Raw genomic sequence first — 24,275 nt, forward strand, 5'->3', positions numbered from 1 at the left:
GGTTCCTCTGTCGATAACTATTAGGAACTAATACACAGTTTTATAGTTCTGGTATTGATACCATTTTAATTTGTTCTGTATTTCATTTAAATACATAATTTGCTACTCAGTTAAACAGTAGTTCATCTTTTTTACACCTTTTAAACTATTTCCATAAAACTTCAGCTAATTGTGACAGCAACTTAAATGGGTCAATGTAATAGGCCCAATTTTTACCAATTAACCAGAATCTACTGTATTCCCAATGACTTGGCCTCTGCAGCTGTCTGTGCTAAAGAAATTCTTCCTCATCTCTCTTTTGTTTCTTGTTCCAGACTCCAACATTTTCAATCCTTCTTCCTCCGGTATTTATGTTCTGTCCAGCCTCCCTCTAACAGACCTGCCTCATCAGATCATCCACCATCCCTTCTCCTCCACAGACGTTCAGCTCCAGCACTAATTTCTGATCTGACTATGGGAAGGTCAAAAAGTGATGAGATATTTGCACAAAGCGTTCATTTTGACTGTGCAAAAACCTCCCCACCGCTCTATTCAGACCCCACATTTCCCAGATCCCAATCTTCTGGAAGGCTTTCAGTGCTATTGTGGAAATCAAACTGTGTCTGAATCTGAGTGTGGCACCACTTCCAGAAGGCTGAATGTACCACCCTTACTCCACTCTTGATAGCAGTAAGCAACTTATCCATAAAAACCTCTCTAAGTCTCTCCTACTCACTTTCTCCATGTAGGTTTCTCCTTAAATACTCAGCTCTTTGACCAAGTACTCAGTCACCAGTCCTTATATTTGGATTAAACTTCCATAATTGCTCCTGTCAGTCCATTACACATCCATCTTCCCCTCCGTGGACTCCATCTACACTTCCTGCTGTTTCTGGAAAGCAGCTAACATAATGAAGGATTCCCACACCAGGTCACTCTCTGGTTTTCCCCTATTTCCTTCGGGCAGAAGATGTAAAACTTAGAAAGCAGGCACCACAAGGCTCAAGGACAGTTTCTATCCTGCTATTACAAGAATCAAGAATCTTGAATGGACTTCTTTTATGATAGAGATGAACTCTTAATTTCTCGGTCTACTTCATCATAACCCTTGGACTTATTGCCTCCTTATCTGCATTTTTCTCTGTAACTGCAACGTTATATTCTGCATTCTGTTATTGCTTTTCCCTTGCACTGCCTCAGTGTACTGATGATAGACCACACTTGTGTTCAGGTCAGGTCACCTCATTCTAGGAAGGATGTGAAAACTTTAGAGAGGGTGCAGAGGAGACTTACCAAGATGCTGCCTGGACTAGACAGCATGTCTTATGATGACAAGTTGAGTGAGATATGGCTTTTCAAAGTTCAAAAGTTCAAAGTTCAACATAAATTTATTATTAAATTACAAATAGATCACTATATACTATCTTGAGATTTATTTGCTTGTAGGGCATTCACGGTAAATACAAAGGAACACAATGGAATCAATGAAAAACAGGATGGGCGAACAACTAATGTGCAAATACAAAAAGAAAAATAAGCAAACAAAATAATAATAATAAATAAGTAAGCAGTAAATATCAGGAAGATGAGATGAAGAGTCCTTGAAAGTGAGTTGTTTGGAGGAATAGTTCAGTCTTGGAGTGAGTGAAGCTGAGTGAAATTATCCCCCCTGGTGCGTTCTTTGGAGCAAAGGAGGAGAGTTGACGATAGAGGTGTATAAAATGATATAAGGCATAGATCAAATGGACAGCCAGTGACTTTTCACCAGGGCAGAAATGGTTAATACAAGGGGGCATCATTCTAAGGTGTTCGGAGGAAAGCATAAGAGGGATGTGAGAGGTAATTTGCACAGAATCTGGTGGGTGCGTGAGGTGCTGGTGGGGGCAGAGACATTAGGGGCATTTAAGAATTTTTTAGATAAGCACATTGATGATTGAAAACTGGAGGGTTACGTAGGAGAGAATGATAGATAGAGTAGGATAGAGTTGGCACAACATCATGGGCCAAAGTTCCTGTACTGTAATGTTATACATTCCACGTTCTATGCCCTAATCTTTTGGATGATCTGTAAGAATACCATGGAAATCAAAGTTTTTCCACTGTATCTCAACACGTCACAATAATAAACCAACTACTATTACTGAAAGACACCGTAGATCACTTTTACAATATTAACAATGGTAGCTTAACGCACAAGACTGTTGCTGAACCACTACTGGAAATGTAATAACCTATTGTCTGTAACTAGGTTAAACCTACCGCTCTGCACGTTGGAGTTGGCTTAGGAGTATTCTTTTCCTGTCTGCTGTTAATAATTAGTTCGACAGTTGCTGCATATTGTTACTACAATCACAGACAAGGACCTTTCAGCTTCCAGTACTTCAAGGTAATACACTCTGATGCCACTTTGTTTGGTACACCTGTACACCTGCTTGTTAATGCAAATATCTAATCAACCAATCATGAGGCAGCAACGCCATGCATAAAAGTACGCAGACATGGTCAAGAAGTTCAGGCCAAACATCAGAATGGGAACAAAATGTGATCTAAGTGATTGTGACCATGGAAGGATTGTTGGTGCTAGACGGGTTGGTTTGAGTATCTCAGAAACTGCTGAACTCCTGGCATTTTTCCACACAACAGACTATAGAGTTTACAGAGAATGGCAAGAAAAACAAAAGGCACCCAGTGATCAGCAGTTCTGCAGGCAAAATCGCCTTGTTAATGAAAGACGTCAGAGGAGAACGGGCAGTCTGAGTCAAACTGACAGGAAGGTGACAGTAACTCAAATAACCACACTTTACAAGCGTTGCACAGAAGGGCATCTCTGAATGCACAACACATCAAACCTTGAATTAAGCGGGCTACAGCAGCAGAAGACCAAGCAGAGATCTGTGGGTGTGTGAAACACACTGCTAGCAATGGTGGTAGAGGTAGATACATTAAATACATTAAAGATCTTCATTTGAGTTTATATCTTCGTGGACAGCGAACCCAATACCATCACAACCACACTTCCAGCACAGTCTCTGAGCTGTGGTCCTTTTGTTTCAATAGTAGTTTATACTGGATGCAAATAATCCTCTTTCTACATCACTGCATAGTATGGAAACTGCACTGCAGCAGACTGGAAGGCTCTACAGCAGGTAGTCAAACTTGTTCACCACATCACCAGCACATACCTACCTGCCCTCAAGGAGATGCATATATACAGAAAGATTACTTCATGAAGGATCCCACCCACCCTGCTCATGGACTGTTTGTCCCACTCCAATCAGAGAGGAAGCTATGTAGCATCCACACCAGGACCACCAGACTCAAAAACAGTTATTTTCCCTAAGCAGTAAGGATGATCAACACCTCCACTCGTTAACCCTCCCCTCCACAAACCCACCCCCCCGTACTACAACTTTATCATTTCCTGTCAGTCACCTTACGTACGTACACTCCAGTGCCTAGCGTCACTTTATGCACATACAATCAATGTATGTATATAAGCTATCTTACGCATTTATAGTGTTTTTAAAAAAATATTGTGTTCTTTATCTTATTGTGGGTTTTTTTGTGCTGCATCAGATTCAATTGTTCCATTCTCCTTTGCATTTATGAACTGGAAATGACATTAAACAATCTTGAATTTTAAAAACAATTACATGTTGCATTAATCTGTTCCCATTTCTAAACCTAACAAATGTTTCGGTATGTGCAAAGATTCCCATCCAGTCAATGATTAGAGATTGTGGGATTCACAAAACCCTCTCTTCCAAATTCATCCAAACTAATCATTTGGCCGTACAAATCTCCAGGATTTCTGTCCACTTCCAATTCTGGCCTCCAGCTATACTTACTACTTAATCATTCTACCAATGCGATCAATCACAGCCCACACCTCTCCAGACCTCTGTCCTTCTTTAAGGCACTTCTTCCAGACTACATCTTTGATTTATTCATTAATTTAAAGATACAGCACAGTAACAGGCCCTACTGGCCCAACAAGCTCATGCCGCCAAATTAGGTTTATGTGATCAGCTAACGTAGGTTTTTGGAATATGAATGGAAACCCAAGTACCCACAGGAAACCCACATGGTCATGGGGAAAACTTTAAAAGTGGTGTTGTAGGAACGTTATGCTAACCACTAAGTCACCATGCCTTTGACTTGGCTTTTCACTATCTTCCCTAGTATCTCCTGATACAACTTGGTGTCATTTTACTTTCACAGTCTGAAGATGAAGAAGGTGTATCAGCATTTGATGACGAGACTCCTTCCAGGTTCAATAACCCAATGTACAGCCAGTTCACATCTGCAGATGATGGTGAAGATCCCTTCTCTGTAAGTTACACCAGGAGGTGATTGGTGAGGAGTTAAATGTGTGTCTTCATTGTTACCACTTTGAAGAAGTACTAACACATCTAAAAGGATTGTCAATAGGATTATTTGAACAGATTTATATAATCCTCGTTCACAACAGAAGAATTCTATATGCTTCAAATTTTGAAATTAAAACAGAAAATGTTGATGGAAGGTCTTTACCTTAAAACATTAACTCTTTTCTACTTTCCACAGATGCTGTCTGATCTGCTGAGTATTTCCAGCATTTTCTGTTTTAATATAATCTCAAAAGTTCCTAATAAAGTACTTTTGAAGTGTAGTAACTACAGGAATGTTGAAATTACAGCAGCTATTTTGAACCAAACAAACTCTCATATGCAGCTATGTAATAAAGACATGAGAAGTATATTAGCAAAGTTAATTCAGGTTGGCCAGGACTCAGGGATAATCCATGTCTTCCTCAGGATTGCATTTCGGAGTCTTTTTGCCATGGTAATGAAGCACCATTACCATTTTACAAGGCAATGAAGTACCGCTATTTAGCATATGATGTGCACATTAGCGGTTGCTGTGAAAGGAGTAGGGTTGCCAACTTTCTCACTCCCAAATAAGGGACAAAAGTAGCAGTCAAATACGGGACACTTGTGTTCACCCCGAGGAAGACTACCATGACCATGAAGCCTTGCGCGGGCACCCGTGTGCGTATATGTGACGTGCACATGGGTGTACACGCGGATTTTTTTTCTACAAGTCAGTTTTGGCTTAATCTTCCTGATTCTGTTAAGTGAAACTACACTCTACATATATTATTTCTACTTTATATAGCCTGTGTATTTATCATATCATTCCTGCTTTTACTATATGTTAGTGTTATTTTAGGTTTTGTGTGTCATTTGGTATGATTTGTTAGGTTATTTTTCGGGTCTGGGAACGCTCAAAAATTTTTCCCATATAAATTAATGGTAATTGCTTCTTCACTTTACGCCATTTTGTCTTACGAACTGTTTCATAGGAACGTTCTACCTTAGCGGGGGAAATATGGGACAAGGCAGTCCCGTATGGGACAAACCAATTTAGCCCAATATACAGGATGTCCCAGCTAATACGGGACAGTTGGCAACCCTAGAAAGGAGCGACTGAACAACCAAAAGACTCAGCCACTAAGCACAGACACCACTTACTCGTGCCCACGCTGCAGGAGAATATGTGGATCCCGGATTGGTCTCTACAGCGGCCTGAGGAATAGACAACCCCTTAGGAGAACATCATACTAAACTCCAGTAATCGCACTGCTGCATTAAAATGCAGAGCAAGTGGTATGAGATGATTGCTGCCATTTTGCATATATTCATAAGGATGCTACAAAGACTGAAGGGCTCGAGTTATAAGAAGAGACTATTTTGGCTAGGGCTTTTTCTCCTTGAAGAATTGGACGGTGAAGGTGACCTTGTATATAAAACTATGAGGGAAGTAGTTAAGGTGGATGGTCACAATCTTTTTCCTAAGGTTGGGAAGCCTAAAAACTAGAGGGCACGGGTTTAAGATGAGAAGGGAAAGATTTAAAGGTGACCTGAAAGGCAACATTTTTCACCATGAAGTTGATGAGCATCCAGAGCAAAGTAAGCTGTAGAGCTAGATGGTGTGTTGCCTCCCTGGTGCCGGGATCCAGGATGTCACAGACCGATTGCAGGGAATCCTCAAGAGTGAACGTGAACATCCGGAAGTGGTGGTGCATGTCGGCACAAATGACATGGGGAGGAAGAGGAAAGACATTCTACAGCGCAACTTCAGAGAACTCGGAAGAAGGCTGAAAAGCAGGACTTCCAGGGTGGTTACCTCCGGTTTGCTTCCAGTTCCCCGTGCTGGAGTGGTCAAGAACAGGGAGATAATGGATCTGAATGTCTGCCTGAGGAACTGGTGCAGGAATCAAGGATTTACATTCTTGAACCACTGGGGTATGTTCCGGGGTAAGGATGAATTGTACAAAAGGGACGGGTTGCACCTTAATAAGCGCGGCACCAGCATTCTGGCAGGCAGGTTTGCCACTGCAACACGGGTGTGTTTAAACTAAGTAGTGGGGGGGGGGGGGGGGACGAATTGGAAACATAAGGATGGAGATAAAGGGAAAGTGAGAATAAGAAAAGTTAAGAATGACAGCAGAATCAACAGAGCAGAAAGCTCAAGAAGGGATCGTACAGTATGGCCAAGTGATATAGGAACTGATATGGGAGGTGAGGGGAGTAATGAATTAAAAGTATTATATATGAATGCACGGAGTATAAGAAATAAAGTGGATGAGCTTGAGGCACAGTTGGAAATTGGTAAGTGTGATGTGGGAATAACAGAGACATGGCTTCAAGTGGACAGCGCCTGGGAAATGAATATTCAAGGGTATACGTCCTATCGAAAGGACAGACTGATGGGCAGAGCGGGTGGGGTGGCTCTGTTGGTGAGGAATGATATTCAGTCCCTTGCGAGGGGGGACATAGAATCAGGAGACGTAGAGTCAGTATGGATAGAACTGAGAAATTATAAGGGTAGAAAGACCTTAATGGAAGTTATCTACAGGCCCCAAACAGTAGTCTGGATGTAGGGTGTAAGTTGAATCAAGAGTTAAAATTGGCATGTTGCAAAGGTAATGCTACAGTTGTTATGGGGGACTTCAACATGCAGTTAGACTGGAGGAATCAAGTTGGTGCTGGACCCCAAGAAAGGGAGTTTGTGGAGTCCCTCCGAGATGGATTCTTAGAACAGCTTGTACTGGAGCCTACCAGAGAGAACGCAATTCTAGAGTTAGTGTTGTGGAATGAACCGGATTTGATCAGGGACCTCGAGGTAAAGGAGCCATTAGGAGGTAGTGACCATAATATGATGTTTTAATCTACAATTTGAGAGGGAGAAGGGAAACTTGGAAGTGTCAGTATTACAGTTGAACAAAGGGAACTATGGTGCTATGAGGGAGGAGCTGGCCAAAGTTCAATGGAACAATACCCTAGCAGGGATGACAGTGGAACAGCAATGGCAAGTGTTTCTGGGAATAATGCGGAAGGTGCAGGATCAGTTCATTCAAAAGAGGAAGAAAGATCCTAAGGGGAGTAAGGGGAGGCCGTGGCTGACAAGGGAAGTAATGGACAATATAAAAATAAAAGAGAAGAAGTATAACATAGCAAAGACGAGTGGGAAGCTGGAGGATTGGGAAACTTTTAAAGAGCAACAGAAGGTAACTAAAAAGGCAATACGTGGAGAAAAAATGAGGTACGAAGGTAAACTAGCCAAGAATATAAGGGAGGATAGTAAAAGCTTCTTTAGGTATGTGAAAAGGAAAAAAATTGTTAGGACCAAAATTGGGCTCTTGAAGACAGAAACGTGTGAATGCATTATGGGGAACAAGGAAATGGCAGACCAGTTGAACAGGTACTTTGGATCTGTCTTCTCTAGGGAAGACATAAACAATCTCCCAGATGTAATAGTGGCCAAAGGACCTAGAGTAATGGATGAATTGAAGGAAATTTATATTAGGCAGGAAATGGTGTTGGATAGGCTGTTGGGTCTGAAGGCTGATAAGTCCCCGGGACCTGATAGTCTGCATCCCAGGGTACTTAAGGAGGTGGCTTTAGAAATCGTGGACATATTGATAATCATTTTCCAATGTTCTATAGATTCAGGATCAGTTCCTGTGGATTGGAAGGTGGCTAATGTTGTCCCTCTCTTCAAGGAGGGAGGAAGAGAGAAAGCAGGGAATTATAGACCGGTTAGCCTGATGTCAGTGGTGGGAAAGATGCTGGAGTCAATTATAAAAGATGAAATTACGACACATCTGGATAGTAGTAACAGGATCGGTCCGAGTCAGCATGGACTTATGAAGGAGGAATCGAGCTTGACTAATCTTCTGGAATTTTTTTGAGGATGTAACTATGAAAATGGACAAGGGAGAGCCAGTGGATGTAGTGTACCTGGACTTTCAGAAAGCCTTTGATAAAGTCCCACATAGGAGATTAGTGGGCAAAATTAGGACACATGGTATTGGGGGCAGAGTACTGACATGGATTGAAAATTGGCTGGCTGACAGAAAACAAAGAGTAGCGATTAATGGGTCCCTTTCGGAATGGCAGGCGGTGACCAGTGGGATACCGCAGGGTTCAGTGCTGGGACCGCAGCTGTTTACGATAGATATTAATGATTTAGATGAGGGAATTAAAAGTAACATTAGCAAATTTGCTGATGACACAAAGCTGGGTGGCAGTGTGAAATGTGAGGAGGATGTTATGAGAATGCAGGGTGACTTGGACAGGCTGGGTGAGTGGGCAGATACATAGCAGATGCAGTTTAATGTGGACAAATGTGAGGTTATCCACTTTGGCGGTAAGAACGGGAAGGCAGATTATTATCTAAATGGAGTCAAGTTAGGAAAAGGGGAAGCACAGCAAGATCTAGGTGTTCTTGTACATCAGTCACTGAAAGCAAGCATGCAAGTACAGCAGGCAGTGAAGAAAGCTAATGGCATGCTGGCCTTCATAACAAGGGGAATTGAGCATAAGAGCAAAGAGGTCCTTCTGCAACTGTACAGGGCCCTGGTGAGACCACACCAGGAGTACTGTGTGCAGTTTTGGTCTCCAAATTTGAGGAAGGACATTCTTGCTACTGAGGGAGTGCAGCGTAGGTTCACAAGGTTAATTCCTGAGATGGCTGGACTGTCATATGTCGAAAGATTGGAGCGACTGGGCTTGTATACTCTGGAATTTAGAAGGCTGAGAGGGGATCTTATTGAAACATATAAGATTATTAAGGAATTGGACATGCTGGGGGCAGAAAGCATGTTCCTGCTGATGGATGAGTCCAGAACCAGAGGCCACAGTTTAAGAATTAGGGGTAGGCCATTTAGAACGGAATTGAGGAAAAACTTTTTCACCCAGAGAGTGGTGGATATATGGAATGCTCTGCCCCAGAAGGCTGTGGAGGCCAAGTCTCTGGATGCTTTCAAGAAAGAGATGGACAGAGCTCTTAAAGATAGCAGAATCAAAGGTTATGGGGATAAGGCAGGAACTGGATACTGATTGTGGATGATCAGCCATGATCACAGTGAATGGCGGTGCAGGCTCGAAGGGCCGAATGGCCTACTCCTGCACCTATTGTCTATTATAAGACTACCATGTTTGAAAGACATTTGGACAAGTTCATGGATAGGAAAGGTTCTATCCAGTGACTAGGGGTATTCCACAGGGATTGATGTTGGGACCATTTTTGTTACGTTGTATGTCAATGATTTGGATGACAGAATTGGTGACTTTGTGGCCAAGTTGGCAGAACGTTACAAAGGTAGGTGGAGGGTCAGGTAGTTTTGAGGAAGCAGGGAGACTGCAGAAGGACTTAGACAGATTAGGAGAACGGGCAAAGAAGTGGCAGATGGTGTATTGTGTCAGGAAGTGTATAGTCATGCACTTTGGTAGAAGGAACAAAAACATAGACTGTTTCCTAAACAGGGAGAAAATTCAAAAATTCAAGGTGCAAAGGAAATTATGCAAGATTCTCTAAAGGTTAATTTGCAGTCTGCATCAGTGAGGAAGGCAAATACAATGTTAACATTCATTTCAAGAGGACTAGAATATAAAAATAAGCATGTAATTCCGAAGCTATATAAAACATGAGGCCTCACGTTGGAGTATTGTGAGCAGTTTTAGCCCCTTATCTGTGAAAGAATATGATGACGTTGAAGAGGGGTCAAAGGAGGTTCACAAAAATGATTCCAGGAATGAAATGCTTATCATATGAGAAGCATTTGATGGCTCTGGGCCTGTACTTGCTGGAATTTAGAAGAATGAGGGGGGATCTCTTTGAAACCTGTCAAAGGTCAAAAGGCCTTGAAAAAGTGGATGCAGAGAGGATGTTTTCTATAGTCCTGTAGTGGTGGTGACTAGGACCGGAGGGCACAACCTCAGAATAGAGGGGCATCCATTTAGAAGAGAGATGAGGAGGAATTTCTGTAGCCAGAGGGTGGTGAATCTGTGAAATTCATTGCCACAGCTGGCGGTGGAGGCAAAGTGGTTGGGTGTATAAGGTGGAGGCTAATAGATTTTTGATAATTCATGGCATGAAAGATTATGGGGAGAATGCAGGAGAATGGAGTTGATAGGGAAATGGATCTGCCATGATCAAATGGCGGAACACAGTGGCCTAATTCTGCTCCTCTATTTTATGCTCTTATGGTTCTGGGCCAAATGCATACAAATAGGACAAGTTGGGGAAGGCAGCTGGATGACCTGGGTTGACGGCCTGTTCCCACATTGTTTAACTCGACTCATGACCTAATCCCACTTCAAATAACAAACATCGTGTTTACTAAAACTAAATCACTGGTGAAAGGTTTCTCCCCGAGTGGGTCTGTTGGTAGGTGAGGAATTGACCCAAGTAGCCTGCAACATCCCAGACCTTAATTCTGCAGGAAGAGGTCCTCTACCTTTCTGAAGTCAATGAACCAGTGTCCTCGAAAGTGACTGAAGAACCACCCAGTGCGAGAAACGTCATACCACATAGTACATAGAACATTACAGCACACTCCAGGCCTTTTCACCCATGATGTTGTGCCGACCTTTTAACCCACTCTAAGATCAATCTAACCCTTCCCTCCTACATAGCCCTCCATTTTCCTATCAATCATGGTTAGGAACAGTCAACATGGATTTGTGCATGGAAGGTCATGTTTGACAAATCTATTGAATTTTTTGATGAGGTTTCTAGGAAAGTTGACGAGGGTAAAGCGGTGGATGTTGTCTATATGGACTTCAATAAGGCCTTTGACAAGGTTCCACACGGAAGGTTAGTTAGGAAGATTCAATCATTAGGTATTAATATTGAAGTAGTAAAATGGATTCAGCAGTGGCTGGATGGGAGACGTCAGAGAGTAGTGGTGGATAACTGTGTGTCAGATTGAAGGATGATGTCTAGTGGTGTGCCTCAGGGATCTGTACTAGGTCCAATGTTGTTTGTCATATATATTAATGATCTGGATGATGGGGTGGTAAGTTGGATTAGTAAGTATGCAGATGATACTAAGGTAAGTGGCGTTGTGGATAATGAAGTAGGTTTTCTTTATTTTTTAATTTTATTTTTATTTGGATAAGGAATTCACAAATATCATACTTTTTTCACACATATAACCTTTTCCATTTTTTATATGTATAAAACTACAATTATTTATACATTCTTAAGTACACATTGAGATGATATAAAAGGAAAATAAACATTTAAATAGATAATTATGTACTGTGGTAAATCTAACCTATTAGGCTAAGTAATGAAATTAGTTGTTAAGAAAAATGGTAATAATAGTTTCCACACAACCCTTCTGGACTATTTCCACTGGTCCAAAATGTTGTATACAAGCCTATATACCAACCATTGTAGGCGTTTATATCCTAATTTGTTCATGCTTGCTCCTGCCCGCAGACATAATTATCCAATCCTTATGTACTTACTTACTTAATTTTTTCATTTTTTATCCCTTTCCCAAATCTTTCCCTTTACTTGTGTTAATTCTCTATTTTCCAAAAAAAAAACCAAACATTTAGACTAGGGGTGCTTATGTTAGTAATATTACTGTGTTGATGAGAAGAGCAGTATAAATCATTAGGAGAGTCATCTAAAGTCTGCGGGCTGAAAGATGGCAGATGAAATTTAATGCTGATAAATGTGAGGTGCTACATTTTGGTAGGACTAATCAAATTAGGACATACATGGTAAATGGTAGGGCATTGAAGAATGCAGTAGAACAGAGGGATCTAGGAATAATGGTGCATAGTTCCCTGAAGGTGGAATCTCATGTGGATAGGGTGGTGAAGAAAGCTTTTGGTATGCTGGCCTTTATAAATCAGGGCATTGAGTATAGGAGTTGAGATGTAATGTTGAAATTGTATAAGGCATTGGTAAGGCCAAATTTAGAGTATTGTGTACAGTTCTGGTCACCAAATTATAGGAAAGATGTCAATAAAATTGAGAGAGTACAGAGAAGATTTAATAGAATGTTGCTGGGTTTCATCTCCTAAGTTACAGAGAAAGGTTGAACAAGTTGGGTCTTTATTCTTTAGAGCGTAGAAGGTTGAGGGGGGACTTGATAGAGGTATTTAAAATTATGAGGGGGATAGATAGAGTTGATGTGGATAGGCTTTTTCCATTGAGAGTAGGGGAGATTCAAACAAGAGGACATGAATTGAGAGTTAAAGGGCAAAAGTTTAGGGGTAACATGAGGGGGAACTTCTTTACTCAGAGAGAGGTAGCTGTGTGGAACGAGCTTCCAGCAGAAGTGGTTGAGGCAGGTTCGATGTTGTCATTTAAAGTTAAATTGGATAGATATATGGACAGGAAAGGAATGGAGGGTTATGGGCTGAGTGCAGGTTTGTGGGACTAGGTGAGAGTAAGAGTTCAGCACGAACTAGAAGGACTGAGATGGCCTGTTTCCGTGCTGTAATTGTTATATGGTTATATGGTTATATGTGCCTGGCCAAGAGTTCCTTAAATGTCCATTGTTCTGCCCTTGCTCAATAGTTTTCCCTGTTTTCTTAAGCTAGATAGGTAGGTAACTCCAGTCCTAGCATTCCTGTAGATGAAGGTGGTTTTATTATTCACTAACACATTACAGTACGCAAGGAGCCGGTGTAAAAAGACAGTGCTTCTCAGCATTCTTATGAAAGGCAGATTCAAATATTGACTGAAGTTCCTTCGACCTCTAACAAGTGTTTCTAAACGAATGAATGAATATACAAGCGATTATATAATAGCTGCTTTCACCGTCAAACCCTGGCACATCTTTGTATTCCACGGAAACAGCCAAACCAACATTCAGTGAAACTGTTCTGTCGTCTCTGCTTCTCAAGAGCAGTGACACAGCCAGTCGAGTTGCTATCCACTTGATGGAATGATGGAGCAAACTAAATGGGCCGAATGGCCCAATACTGCTGTTATGGTGTCAGGAGTTCCAATGAACTGGGTTCTAGTGCTGCCTGTGAGGATTCTCCCTCTGACCAAGTGTGCTTCCTTCAAGTCCTTTGCTTTCCTCCCATGTCCCAAAGACATGCAGGTTGGTAGATAGTAAATTGTAAATTGCCCCTGGTGTGTAGATGCGTTGTAGAAGAGGTAACAGAGAAAATCTGTGGGGCAAATATGATTGATCTGTGAGTTTGCATGACTCAATGGGCTGAATGGCTTCTGATGTTTAACAAAATATGGGGGTCGGAGAAAAAAAGCATTTCCTCTTTTCCCAAGTTGGCTCCTCTTACCGTACAGGTTTGGTTAGTGGGAAAGGGTACCTACAAAATATCAGAATCCCTTTATTGCCAGTGTGTGAAACATACCAGAATTGATTGTGGTTTGATGCCGAGTATAAAACACAGGACAATACTATAACAGACAACGCAACAGTAACCAACAATTTACAAGACAATAGTGCAAACAGCCATGAGCAATTAACGGTTAGCAGAACACTCACATGCGTAAACGTCAATAATCAGATTTAAATAAATGAGAACATCTGAACAGATTAGGTAATTATCAACAGAACAAGGAGAACAGGATAGACCATTTAACTGTCCCTGTACAGCATCCGTTAGGGTACTACACCTGAGAGAGTTTGTTGAGAAGCTGGATAGCTACAGGAAAACAGCTTCAGAGATGATGTGTAGTCCTGGTGATATACACCTGTAGACACAATTGCCAGATCACATCAAGTAATTATCTCTTAATTTTCCACAGGATGAACATTGATGTCAACGGATATCAGTCTTCAACAATAGAAGCATCTACATCGATATGCGTGGGCCTCACTACCAAAAACTCTGAACAATAATCATTTGGTAGCCACCATAAGTTACCTTGACAACAACGTTTATGGCCTTGTCACCAGTGAACTTTGGAACCAAAGGCAGATTAGGAGACAGAGAACATCGTTAATTGATCAAGGAGAAGGGATTGATGAAAATTAATTCTATGTTTAAAGTATCTTCCAGTATCCTCTCAAATAAAATCAACACATTTGCCTAGAGCAATGACTAAGGTTATGAAATGTAGCTGAGGGACCTCAAAGTGAAAAAGAAGTGCTTAAAATCTGGTGTATGCAAGAAAATTTTAGGAACTAATGTTTAAAAAAAATTGGGCTGCATTTTTATTTGAATTAAAAAGCCTTGGTTGAATTAGAAATTGGGCTCTTCTACTTGTTTCTCATTCAGAAACACAAGTTTGAACTACCTTTGTCTGGGCACTGTAGTTGCTAAGGTGGTACAGATGTGTGTGTGCATCTGCGGTCACATCTGGCTGGCAGGTCTTCTGCTGCAGATGTTAGGCAGGGCGCACAAAGCCCACACCACGTCGATACCAATGTTGCCCGAAATAATCCTGCCCTTGCACTGCTGACTGTTTTTGACTCCTGGAAGCGTACCCCACCCTAGCAGAACCCCAGGAAGGGATTGTGAGCCAGCTGGAGATTGATTGTGGATTACTGGTTGTTGCAACAGCCATCTAGATTACGGCAGCTGGTTCTGGACTGGCTGAGTATTACTGGTTGTTGCAAAGATCCTACCAGGATTTCTGGATCTCCTCAAACACACTAAAGATTGCAGGGAGTGGTACGACACATTCTGCAGGACTTCATTCTATTTTCATGGCCTCTTCATAAACATATGAGGAATATTTGATGTCTCTGAGCCACCTGTACTCACCAGAGTTTAGAAAAAATAAGGGGGATCTCAACGAAACCTATTGAATATTGAAAGGCCAAAATTGAGTGAATGTGGTGAGGACGTTTCCTACAGTATAGTGGGTGTGTCTAGGACTAGAGGGCACAGCCTCAGAATAGAGAGATGTCTATTGAACCGAGATGAGAAGGAATTTCTTTAGCCAGGGAGCGGTGAATCTGTGGAATTCATTGCCACAGATGGCTGTGCAGGCCACGTCACTGAGTATATTTAAATTGGAGGTCAAAGGTTACAGGGAGAAGGCAAGAGAATGGGGTTAGCCATGATGGAATGATGGAGCAGACTTGATGGGCAGAGTGGCCTAATTCTGCTTCTATGTCTTATGAAGATACTTTTACATAGCTACAGTGGGAATGCTTGAGGTCCAGGTGAATAAATTGCTGCTACTTCACCTCTTGCTGAGAGTCCTCCCTCTCACTATGCCTGTGTGTCCTCTGCACTTCCTAGTATGCATGCTGTATTGAAGAAGGAAGACAATGTAACAGAGAGGACCAGGAAGTCCACATTCTCATATGTTAGAACATAGAACGGTACAACACAATACAGACCCTTCAGCCCACAGTGTCGTGCTGACCTTTTAGCCTCATCCAAGATCAATCTAACACTTCCCTGCCATGTAGCCCTTGATCTTTCTTTCATCCACCATCTTACTTAAGTGTTTCTTAAATGTCCCTAATGCATCTGCCTTTACCACCACCCCTGGCAGTGTGTTCCACACACCAACCACTCACTGTGTTAAAAACCTACCTTCCCTTCCCCCACTATACCTTCCTCCAATCACCTGATGCTGCCTTGTATTCACCATTGTCACCCTGGGAAAAAGTCTCTGGCTTGCTACTCTACGCCTCTTATCAGCAGTATCCTGGTAAATCTCCTCTGCACCCTCTCTAAAGTTTCCACATCCTTCCTATAATGAGGCAACCTGACTGAACACAATACGCCAGGTGTGGTCTAATCAGATTTTTATGGACCGGCAATGTTACCTCACGGCTCTTTGGCTCAATCCCCCCAGTAATGAAGCAAACACACCATTTACCATCCTATCAATTTGTGCAGCAACTTTGAGGGATCTATAGTCATGGCCCTCAAAATCTCTCTGATCCTCCTCACTGCCAGGAATCCTGCCATTACCTGTGTATTCTGCCACTGTGACATTTGTGAATGCCCCACGCCAGGTCAGCTTCAGTAGCAGAGTAGTTGCTGGATCGTGCAGAAGTATACAAAATTATGAGGGGTATAGATGGGGTGAATGCTAGCAGGCTTTGCTCCCTCAGGCTAGGTGAGACTAGAACTAGAGGTCATAGATTTAGGGTGAAAAGTGAAGCATTGAAGGGGAATCTGAAGGGGAACTTCTTCCCTTGGAGGACGGAGCAAGAGTGTGGAACTAGCTGCCAGTGCAAGTGGTAGATGGGAATACTTCATATAACAAGGTCAATGGTAACATTCGAGAGAAGGTTGGATAGGTAGATGGATGAGAGGGATATGGAGGACTATGTTCTGGATGCAGGTAGATGGGACTAGACAGAAGACGAGACTGGCATGGACCAGATGGGCCGAAGGCCCTGTTTCTGTCCAGTTATGTTTTTGCGCGTTGCACCAGTCAGCCATTCTTGTCTGGCACATGGTGTCAGGATTGGTCTCCTTTCGGATTAACCAGGTCACGATAGGAACGTTCCTGACCCAACCCTTTTTTTTTTTATGAGGCCGAGTGGCTAGCTTGACGCTCAACCCGGCACAGATGGAAAGCGTGCTCAGGGGGTGGCCCGACTTGGATTCGAACTCAGGAACCTTCACTCCGGAGTCCGGCACTGATGCCATTGCACCACCAGCCAGCCTTCTGTCCAGTAATGTCACAGCACACGAACCCTTTAACACTTGCAAGTGTGTTTCAAGTATTAAAAGTGTTAAGAATAACACAAAACATAATGCATGAACAGCATTTGATGCCTGTGGGCCCATAACTCGATGGAGCTCAGGAGGATGAGCAGGGATTATATTGGAATCTATCAGATGCTCAAAGGCCTGGACAGAGTGTCCCATTAGTAGGAGAGTCTAGGATCGGAGGCCACAGCCTCAGAATAAAAAGAGAGGAGGAGTAATTTCTTCAGCCAGAGCATGGTGAATCTGTGGAATTTGTTGCCAGAGAGGACTGTGGAGGCCAAGTCATTGAGACTGATAGTCTTTTGATTAGTAATGGGTTAAGAGTTAGAGAGAAAACAGAAAAATGGGTTATGTCACTATTTATTCTCCTGCCTTCCCGTCATTAAGGGCCCTCCCCTTCCAGGATATGCCCTCTTCTCAGGCACAGGAGGGACAGGAAAACCCACATTCAACGTCTTAGGAACAACCATTTCCCCTCTGCCATCAGATTTCTGAACAATCCAAGAACCCACGAATACCACTTCACTATTTCCCTTTTTATTGTAATGTACAGTAACTTTTGTCTTGCACTGTACAGCTGACACAAAACAAATTTCATGACATCATTTACAATAAACCTGATTCGGAATGGGGTTGGGAAAAACAATTAAGCAGAATTGGTAACCCTATCATCAACCATGGGGGGGTGGGGGGGGTGGCACTGTAGCATAGTGGTTGGTGTAACACTATAACAGAGCCAATGGCACGGTTCAATTACCACCACTGCCTGCAAGGAGTTTGTACGTTCTACTCATGACCTCCTAAGTCTCCTCGAAATGCTCAGTTTCCCTCCCACATTCCAAAGATGTATGAGTTAGGGTTTGTGAGTGATGGGCGCATTGTGTTGGTGTTGGAAGCACCACCAGCACAATCCTCACTGATTAGATTTGATGCAAACTACACATTTCACAGTATGTTTCAATGTACACCTGAGAAATAAAGCTAATCTTTACCTTTATAAAGCACCTCCTATCAAATGATGAAGCAATTAGGCTTGGCTCTAAAATAGTTAGAGCCAGTTGCTACACCATCTGCCATTTTTATTTTGTCCTGGAAATGTTTCTTTGGTCTGTTTTTAAATACCGGTCGTCAGTTTGTTGGACAAAAGCAAGTGCACACAGCAAGTGAAGGGTGACTGGCAAAGGAAGAAAGGTTGCTATTCATTTTCTATATTAAACACGCCAGCAGCTATGGTGAGAATGCTGGATTGAATACAAGTGCCATTTAATACATGAGAAGATTACAGGCAAGAATAACAAGTCACTTTTTCATTCCATCCATCTTTAGCATGGACTGCATTTCCAAGGACAGCTTCCAAATGTGAAAGCAGCATTAAGAATCACTAATAATAAATGCTTTTGAGTTCACTTTTAAAAAAAAGTATCACACACTCCAAATCCTCATGCAGTTTTTTTTTATTGCTGGCAGTTTACAATGGCAGCTTACAAGAAAACAAGGTTTCAAGACATTTTTAAATCTTGCATTACAGGGCAATGTCCTAACTGCCAGCATCCAGGCTTTGAGGTTTAAAGACCTTTTAAAGGCATTGTCAGCAAAACTTTGAAACTGCAGTTGCTCAGATGCATTTCCACTGCAGCCTTTCCCTGCAGGAAAATACAGAGTAAAACACATTGTTAATCCACTCTGACATGTACAGAGAAGCATTGTTATAGTCCACAGAAAGAAAAGGAACACACTGCGTCTCTAATGTTTCCTAAGAACCGCTAAGTGGCCTGTGCTTTAAAATCCTGCAAGATAAATTCCCTTTCATGGGAAAAATAGCTTTTAGCTTAAGTTAAAGTCACACTTATTAATTCAAAATTGATAAATTAAAAACCTTTTTCATAAAATATGCATAAATACTACGAACATTTAAGATCGATAATTAAAATGTCAAAGTGTTTTAGGATTTCATGTGTTGATCTTCATCTTAAAACGTAAAATCACTAGAATTAGAATTCTAGCTCATACAGTCAGTTAAATATGCATTCATTTGCATACCCAATCTCTAGATATGCAATTAACCCAATGACAGTAATAGAACTATTAAGACCACTTATCAAAACAAGTTTTCAAGTCAATCGAATATGAGAAGAAAGCTCTAGGGACAAATTTAAAGTCTTGAGAATATTTAATAAATCTCAAATCACAAGTGAACCCTCTCCTTATGACTCACTTTACAGTGATTTTAATACATGGAACTTATCTTGGTGGTCAAGTGGACCCCTGGGTTTCCAATGTGTCTCCAGTCCAGATACCAGTGCACCTTCGGTTGGTTTGAACAGCTCCAACCCAAGACAATATAATAATAACAACCCATTTGTAAATGCAATACATATGGTGGTTAAGAGGACGTCTGGTATGTTGGCCTTCATTCATCGGAGAATTGTGTTGAAGAGCCGCAAGGTAATGTTACAGCTCACATAAAAAATGGTTAGACCACACGGAGTGTTGTATTCAGTACTGGTCATCTCATTATAGGAAGGATGTGGAAGCTTTAGAGAGAATGTAAAGGAAATTTACCAAGATGCTGCCTGCATTAGAGAGATGACCTTGAGGAAAGGTGAGACGAGCTAGGGCTTTTCTCTGGAACAAAGGAGAACGAGAGGTGCAATGAACTAGTATCTTTATCTCTAATGTGGCAATGGCTAAATCAAGAGGGTATAATTTTATGGCAATTAGGTGAAAGTATAGGCAAGTTGTCAGAAGGAGGTCTTTTTTTTAATACAGTGAGTGGTGGGTGTGTGAAGTGTACTGCTGGGATGGTGGTAGAGGCAGATACATTAGGGGCATTTAAGACTCTTAGATGGGCACATGGATGAAAGAAGAATGGAGGGCTACATGGGAGGGAAGGGTTAGCTTGACCTTGGAGTAGGTTAAAGGATCAGTACAACATTGCGGGTTGAGGGGCCTGTATTGTTCTATGTTCTATAAGGATAGAAGAATGTGGAGGTTTTTGGGAGGGTGCAAAACAGTTTTACCAGGTTGCTGCCTGGATTAGAGGGCACGCGTTATAAAGGAGAGGTTTGCCAAACTGGTTGTTTGCTCTAGAGCATCAGGGAACTGGGAGAGACCTGACAGAAGCTTTTGAGGTTATGAGGGGCAGAGACAGAATGGATGGCCAGCATCATTTCCACCACTCCCCCTCCACAGAGTGGAAACATCTAATACTCGACAGCATGCATTCAAGGCAAAGAGGGGCAAGTTCGAAGGAGATGACCAGGCAGAATTTTTTTTTGACACAGAACAGTGGGTGCCTGGAAAATGCAGCCAGAAGTGGGAGTGGAGAAAAGTACAACAGAGGTGTTTAAAGTATTCTTATATAGGAGAGATCAGATGTTGTGTAGACGGAAGGGATTGGTTTAGTTAGGCCTTTAATTACCAGTTTAATTAGACTGACACAGCTTTGTGCTTCTGTTCCTGTACTAGTAAAGATGTCACATGTATATCAAAACATAGTGAAGTGAAGTGTGTCAATGGCCAACAGAGTAGGAGGATGTGCAGGGGACCGACCGGAATTTCCTCCGGGTGCTCCAGTTTCCTCCTGCATTCCAAAGACGTACAGGTTCGGGTTAGTGAGATGTGGGCATGCTATGCTGGCACCGGAAGCAACGTGGCACTTGTGGGCTGCCCCAGCACATCCTTGGACTGTGTTGGTCATTGACGCAAACGGTGTGTTTCACTGTATATTTCAAGGTACACGTGAAAAACTAATTTAATCACTTTCTCATGCTTTTCTCATTCTCCCAAAGTTTCAGAGCAACTGAACAACAGGGGCCCCCTGCGGTTTTCATGGGAACACAGGAAACATCACCTGCGAACCACTAGGGGGAGTCAAGGACCAGAGGGCACAGCCTCCTTTTCAGACAGAGGTGAGGAGGAATTTCTTTAGCCAGTGGGTGGTGAATCTGTGGAATTCATTGCCACAGACAGATGTGGAGGCCAAGTTATTGGGTATACTTAAAGTGGAAGTTGATAGATTCTTGATTTGGTAAGGTTACAGAGAGAAGGCAGGAGAATGGAGTTGATAGAGAAAATAAATCACCCATTATTAAATGGCAAGGAATATTCAATGGGCCGAAAGGCATAATTTTGTTCCTGTGTCTTATTTCCATCAATTTCCTACAGATTCTCCATTCACATACACACAATGGGATTAGTTGCCAATTAATCTAAAAAAAACCTGCAAGACATAATGGGAACCCCAGCAACTGAGGGGAAAGCCACACAGTCAAAGAGACATACAGCACAGAAACAGGCTCTTCGACCCACTGAATCTCTGCTGACCACCAACTACAGGGAGAATGTGGAAACTCCACACAGATGGAACCAGCGGTGAGGATTTAACCTAGGTCACTAAGTGGCTGTACAAAATGAATATCTAAAGTATAATAAAAGTTCACTTGGAGGTAATTAGGAATAGTTAACAAGGTAGGAAAAATTACCATATTCTGCAGAGCTCTAAGCAATTTACAAAGAACAGTAGAAAATTTGTGGACATTTCACAACTTTGAACACGAAAAAAGTAGTCTCACTCTGTCTAATATAGAAGTACAAATATTTTTTTAAATTTAGACCATAAGCCATAGGAGCAGAATTAGGCCATTCATCCCATCGAGTCTACTCCGCCATTCCATCAAGGCTAATTCATTATCCCTCTCAATCCCATTCTCCAGCCCTCCCCCCTTTAATTTTTGATGCCCTGACTAATCAAGAACCCATCAACCTCTACTTTAAATATACAGAACGACATGGCCTCCACAGCCATCTGTGGCAATGAATTCCACAGATTCATCACCCTCAGGCTAAAGAAATTCCTCCCCATCTCTGTTTGAAAGAGACGTCCTGCCGCCCTGAGTCCATGCCCAGCTTTCAGCCTGCACTCTGAGGTAATGTGTACAAAAGGGTCTTGCTCCTCTCCAACTCCTTCCTCATCCTCCTTCCTCGGTTCACAATAACCCCTCTCGCCTTTTTGAAAATCTCCTCAAAGCCCAGCTTCACAACTGCTATTTCAATCGATTCTCTGTGATTGGCTCTGTCATAGTATCAAATGTAAACTGTTGTTTTAAAAACATCATCCGCAGTTCTACACTAAAAATTACAGATTTCACAAGATACGCCAGTGATATTATACCTGATTCTGATTCTAACCTACGACATACGTAACAGGTCCAGCCAAGACTATTACACAAACTATATTATACAGATAAAGGTAAACAACACTAATTCAATCAGTACTGGCCAGTAAATTACGATTGGCGAAGAAAGTCATCGTCTGTGACACATCTACCTGCATGTGGCTAGTGCATTTTGTGAAACTGAACTTCTTTTGAAAACTAGATTGCAAATCTCAGGGTAGGGTACATTTTGGAGAAACATCATAAGATTATGTTCGAAGTGAATACTGTGAGTAACCTGGTGTCAAGATGGTGTCTATATACAGCTCCATGCTCACACCTGATACCAACGTTCAGTACAGTTAGTGGTCTGGCTGTGGAGTCACAGCATGAACCCTTGATGATCTTTTTCTCTAACTCCAGCAGACTGGGAGAGCTGATGAAAACCCAAATCTTTCTTAAATCCTTTCCCTTACTTTCCTCTCCCATAAAAGGTCACCAGCCCATTCCATTAAAGCTCCAGTCATATCAGCAGGCTTTAATGGTCGCAACGTATCTCAGGCCAAAAGTAACACCGTTACTCAAATCCCAATCGGACCCCACTAAAGGATACACCAACTGGCTACTCAAGTAACTCAATCCAGAGAGAAACTGAGCAGGAGACGACACTAAAATTTCCAGCTTCACAATGGGGCAAAAGCATAGCTGAACATGTTCCCAGCACGGCCAGTTTCAGCTCGCTGGATTCCATACACTTAGTGGCCACCTTATTGGGTACAGGAGTGGGACCCATTGTGGTCTTCTGCTGCTGTAGCCCACCCACTTCAAGGTTCAATGTGTTGTGCATTCAGAGATGCTCTTCTGCACACCATTGTTGTAACGCTTGGTTGTTTCAATTGTTGTCATCTTCCTGTCTGCTTGAACCAGTCTGACCATTCTCATTAACAAGTCGTTTTCACCCAAGGAACTGCCACTCACTGGATATTTCTTTGTTTCTCGCAATAATCTCTGTAAATTCTTAGAGATCGTTGTGCGTGAAAATCCCAAGAAAACAGCAGTTTCTGAGATACTCAAACCACCTTGCCTGGCACCAACAATCACTCCACGGTCAAAGTCACTTAGATCACATTTCTTTCCCATTCTGATATTTGGTGTGAACAACAACTGAACCTCTTGACTATGTCTGCATGCCTTTATGCATTAGGTTGCTGCCACATGATTGGCTGATTAGATATTTACATTAATGAGCAGGTGTACCTAATAAAGTGGCCAGTAAGCGTATATAACTACTCATAAAACGATTAAAGCATAGGCCTGAACTGCCGCAGGACTGGTATGTTCGTCCACGTGCTTTCCAGAACGTCACTTAATCTGAGCCATCCCTTCGACGTGAGGGCTGCCGGGCGTGCCTCCGCACAGGTCTGTCCAGAGAGCAGCTTCGTGCTGCAGGGGCGTCCTCCGAGGATAGAACGTGTTGTGCAGGTTGTAGTTCAAGATGCAACTCAAGGACGCCATGTATATATCGGCAAAGCGCGAGAGCCGCCGGGAGAAGTAGGTGGGGTTGTGGTGGGTTCGGAAAATGCTCCCAAACTGGGGGTTGAAGATGGTCTTGGTCAGTTCCCTGAAAGAGCAAAGAGGTGGTCAGCAGCTGGAACACAAATAAATACACACCTCAACGCTACATTGGAGGACGACACATAGTATAGAGCAGGGACTCTAACCTTTTTTGTGTCATGGACCCCTGCCATTAACTGAGTGGTCTGTGGACCCCAAATTGGGAACCCCGATATACTGTGTGCCCATGATCCTCGTGTAGTGTCTACAACAGATGCTGCCTCGAGAAGACAATATTCATCACAGATCCCCACCATCTGGACCATGCCATCCCCTCATAGTTATCATCAGGCAAGAGGCACAGAAATCCCTCAGCACCAGCTTCAAAAACAGCTACTTCCCTTCAACCATTTGCTTCTTGAACCAACTAATCACTAGCTCAGTTCAGCAACACGATGATCACTTTGATCATTTTGCATGTGGACTTTCTTTTTGTTTTAGTTGTGTTATTTCTTGTAACAATTGTGTATAATAATTGTGTACATAAGAACAGAATAGGCCATTTGGCCCATCAAGTCTGTTCTGCCATTCTATCATGGCTGAGTTATTATCCCTTTCAATCCCATTCTCCTTT

General features: G+C 42.3%; 2 protein-coding genes across 3 annotated transcripts in view; one reads left to right on the top strand and one right to left on the bottom strand.

Annotated features, from left to right (window-relative positions):
- stab2 (stabilin 2) overlaps positions 1–14,426 on the top strand; it is a 197,289-nt gene extending 182,863 nt beyond the window's left edge. The window contains exons 66-68 of the mRNA XM_072269443.1: positions 2,228–2,365; positions 4,201–4,311; positions 14,053–14,426. Coding sequence (XP_072125544.1) covers positions 2,228–2,365; positions 4,201–4,311; positions 14,053–14,064 — 261 coding nt within the window. The 3' untranslated portion in view covers positions 14,065–14,426. The remainder of the gene's footprint in view (positions 1–2,227; positions 2,366–4,200; positions 4,312–14,052) is intronic.
- Positions 14,427–18,221: 3,795 nt separating this feature from the next.
- Positions 18,222–24,275, bottom strand: part of nt5dc3 (5'-nucleotidase domain containing 3) — a 76,500-nt gene continuing 70,446 nt past the window's right edge. For both annotated transcript variants that reach the window (XM_072268165.1, XM_072268166.1), the window contains one exon: positions 18,222–23,708. In XM_072268165.1, the coding sequence (XP_072124266.1) occupies positions 23,450–23,708 (259 nt within the window). In that variant the 3' untranslated portion in view covers positions 18,222–23,449. The remainder of the gene's footprint in view (positions 23,709–24,275) is intronic.

Source organism: Mobula birostris, chromosome 9 (genome assembly GCF_030028105.1).
Source record: "Mobula birostris isolate sMobBir1 chromosome 9, sMobBir1.hap1, whole genome shotgun sequence".
Classification (NCBI taxonomy): Eukaryota; Metazoa; Chordata; class Chondrichthyes; order Myliobatiformes; family Myliobatidae; genus Mobula; species Mobula birostris.